This window comes from Miscanthus floridulus, chromosome 5 (assembly GCF_019320115.1).
Source record: "Miscanthus floridulus cultivar M001 chromosome 5, ASM1932011v1, whole genome shotgun sequence".
NCBI lineage: Eukaryota > Viridiplantae > Streptophyta > Magnoliopsida > Poales > Poaceae > Miscanthus > Miscanthus floridulus.
The window spans coordinates 78,637,884-78,640,863 of record NC_089584.1 but is presented as its reverse complement, the minus strand read 5'-3'; the positions used below and the strand labels follow the sequence as shown (position 1 = coordinate 78,640,863).

Below are 2,980 nucleotides of genomic sequence, written 5' to 3'. Positions count from 1 at the left end.
AGCGGCCAAAACCAACAATCGTTGTCTATGTAAATGACATAGTGGTGAAAACGGCTCAAGCTAGCGACCTGATCGTAAACTTGGCCGCCACATTCGTGAACCTCCGAAGGTTCAGCGTCAAATTGAATCCCAAAAAAATGTGTTTTTGGGGTTCCAAAGGGGAAGCTGCTCGGATACATCATGTCTGAGTGTAGCATCAAAGCAACCCTAAAAAAGTCACGTCCATCTCTAACATGGGCCCTATACGCAACGTCAAGGTCATATAGAGGCTCACCAGCTGTTTGGCCACCCTAAACCGGTTCATCTCCTGACTAAGCGAATGGGGAATGCCTCTCTACAAACTTCTTGAGAAGACAGACACATTTGTCTGGACAAAGGAGGCATAGTAGGCTTTGGAAAGCCTCAAAGCATCACTGATGTCGGCCCCAATCCTCATCATTCCCAAATGGGGAGAATCCCTCCTCTACATCGCGGCAAGCAACCATGTTGTGAGCGCTGCCCTCGTCCTTGAGAGGGAGGAATCGGGACACCCCCTGAAGGTCCAATGGCCAATGTACTTCATCGGTGAGGTACTCACTGACGCCAAAATTCACTACCCCTAGGTTCAAAAGCTTCTGTACGCCATGCTGATGGCGACCCAGAAGCTCCTACACTACTTCACCGACCACGAGGTCATAGCCATCACCTTGTACCCACTTAGGGAGGTCGTCCGTAACCACGACACCATTGGCCGAATCTCCAAGTGGGCTCTCGAGCTCATGGGCCATGACATTAGGTATGTCTCCCGCACCGCTATTAAGTCTCAGGCTCTTGCCAACTTCATTATTGAATGGATGGAAGTCCAGCTCTTGACCCCAGATGTCACCCACAAGTACTGGATGATGTACTTCAATGGGTCAGTCATGGCACCTGGCTCGGGGGCTGGAGTGGTTCTGATCTCCCTAGATGGAAGCAGGCTCCGCTACGCGATCCACCTCCATTTTTTAGGCTCAAACAATGCCGTCGACTATGAGGCCCTCATCAATGGGCTGTGCGTCATCGTCGAGCTCGGTGCCACGTGGCTGTATGTTTGTGGTGACTCAGAGTTGGTCATCAACCAAGTCATGAAGGGGTCCTCCTGCAAGATCCCTCTCATAGCGGCATACTACAAGGAGGCACGTAAGCTCGAGGACAAGTTCTGAGAGATCGAGCTGCATCATGTCTCTCGAAAGGACAACGACACCACTGACTTCCTCACAAAATTGGTGGCTAGACAAGGAACTGCCCGTTGATGGGGTTTTTGTAAACGACCTCCACGAGCCATCTACCCGCATCCGAGAGGATCTAACCTAGACGTGCTCCAACACCAATCTAGGCACTCGGGGGCTTCGACCCTCTGACATGCCCCGACCCCTGACTGAGCTGCTCAGGGGCTCTGACCTTGGCAGCCTCCATACTTGATCTAGCTAGCTAGAGAGCACCACTGCTCGCCAACCTCCTTGAGGAGGTTCTCCCACTAGAAAGGACTAAAGCACTGATGAATCGCTCGACAGTGCTAAGATGTTCGTCGCCATTAGTAATGAACTTTACAAGTGAAGTTCATCGGGAGTGCTCATGAAGTGCATCCCGACCGACCAGGGGAAACAGCTTCTCCTCGAAGTCCATGCTAGAATTTGTGGACATCACGTAGCCCCAAGGTCGCTGGTCAGGGAAAGCCTTTCAGCCAAGGTTTTTACTAGCACACTATGCTGTGAGATGTAGTGGAGGTGGTCCGTAGGTGTGAATGATGCCATTTCTACACTCGGTAAACTCACCTGCCAAGCGTAGGAGCTTCAGACCATCCCCATCACCTGGCCGATTCATGGTCTAGGGGCCTCAATATGGTCAGACCCCTAAAAAAGGCCATGGATGGCTTCACTCACCTACTCATGGTGGTGGACAAGTTCACCAAGTGGATAGAGGCGAAGCCCATCACCAATATCCGCTCGAAAGAGGCGGTCAAGTTCTTCCTCAACATCATCTATCGATTTGGTGTCCCTAACTGTATCAACATCGACCATGGAACAAACTTCACCAGGAAGAAGTTCCTAGACTTTGTGATGGATACATCATCGAGATCGATTGGGCCTCGGTCGGACACCTACGTACTAATGGTCAGGTCGAGCTAGCTAATGGCATGGTCCTCCAAGGACTCAAGCCCTGCATCTATGACCGACTCAAAAAGTATGCTAGGGTGATGGGTTGCAGAGGTCCTAGTGATCCTCTGGAGCCTAAGAATGACCCCAAACCGGTCCATGGGGTTCACCCCTTTCTTCCTAGCATACAGAGCCAAAGCAGTGTTGCCATCCAACCTCGATCACGGTGCCCCAAGAGTAAAGGCCTTCGATCGAGACTGAGCCATGGAGGCTCAGTAGGACACAGTCGACCTACTAGAGGAGGCTCATGAGATGACTATCATCTGCTCCTGCTCGTTACCAGCAAACTCTTCGTAGGTACCATGAAAGAAAAATCAGGTGGAGAATCCTCGAGGTCAGGTGATCTCAGTACTCCGGAGGACCCAGTCAACTAAGGACAAACATAAGCTCTCTCTCCACCATGGGAAGGACTGTACATGGTGGCCAAGGTGATCTGACCAGGGCGTTTACCGACTGAAGGACAACAACAGCAGCAACACTCTCATCAACACATGGAACATCGAATAGTTACATCATTTCTTTCCCTAAAGCTCAGTCTTACCATTTATTTCCATTCAATGCTTGCTCCTACAGCGCCCTAGCCTGAGCACTCTCGTCCTGGGTTGCTCGGGGGCTCCACTGGGGGTGTGATACCACCCCTTTTTTACTATCATGTAGTAACACTTCTCGTTCAAACAAAAGGGTGTCGCCCAAATGAAAGGGCATCCCGTTCCTCTGATTACCCTACATAACTTGTGCTTTAGCCTTCCAACCGATCACACCCCACTACGACCTATGGTTATGATCAGCTAAGCCTTGTGGGCCAC

At 51.0% G+C, this 2,980-nt stretch overlaps 1 protein-coding gene across 1 annotated transcript; it reads left to right on the top strand.

The window, feature by feature from the left end:
- The first annotated feature begins 623 nt into the window (after nucleotides 1-623).
- On the top strand, nucleotides 624-1,181 carry LOC136454803 (uncharacterized). Its single transcript, XM_066455081.1, has one exon. The coding sequence runs from the start codon at nucleotides 624-626 to the stop codon at nucleotides 1,179-1,181; it is 558 nt and encodes a 185-aa protein (XP_066311178.1).
- The last annotated feature ends 1,799 nt before the right edge of the window (nucleotides 1,182-2,980 follow it).

Coding starts and splice junctions, on each gene's coding strand:
- LOC136454803 (XM_066455081.1), top strand. CDS start 624: ATGCTGATGGCGACCCAGAAGCTCCTACACTACTTCACCGACCACGAG.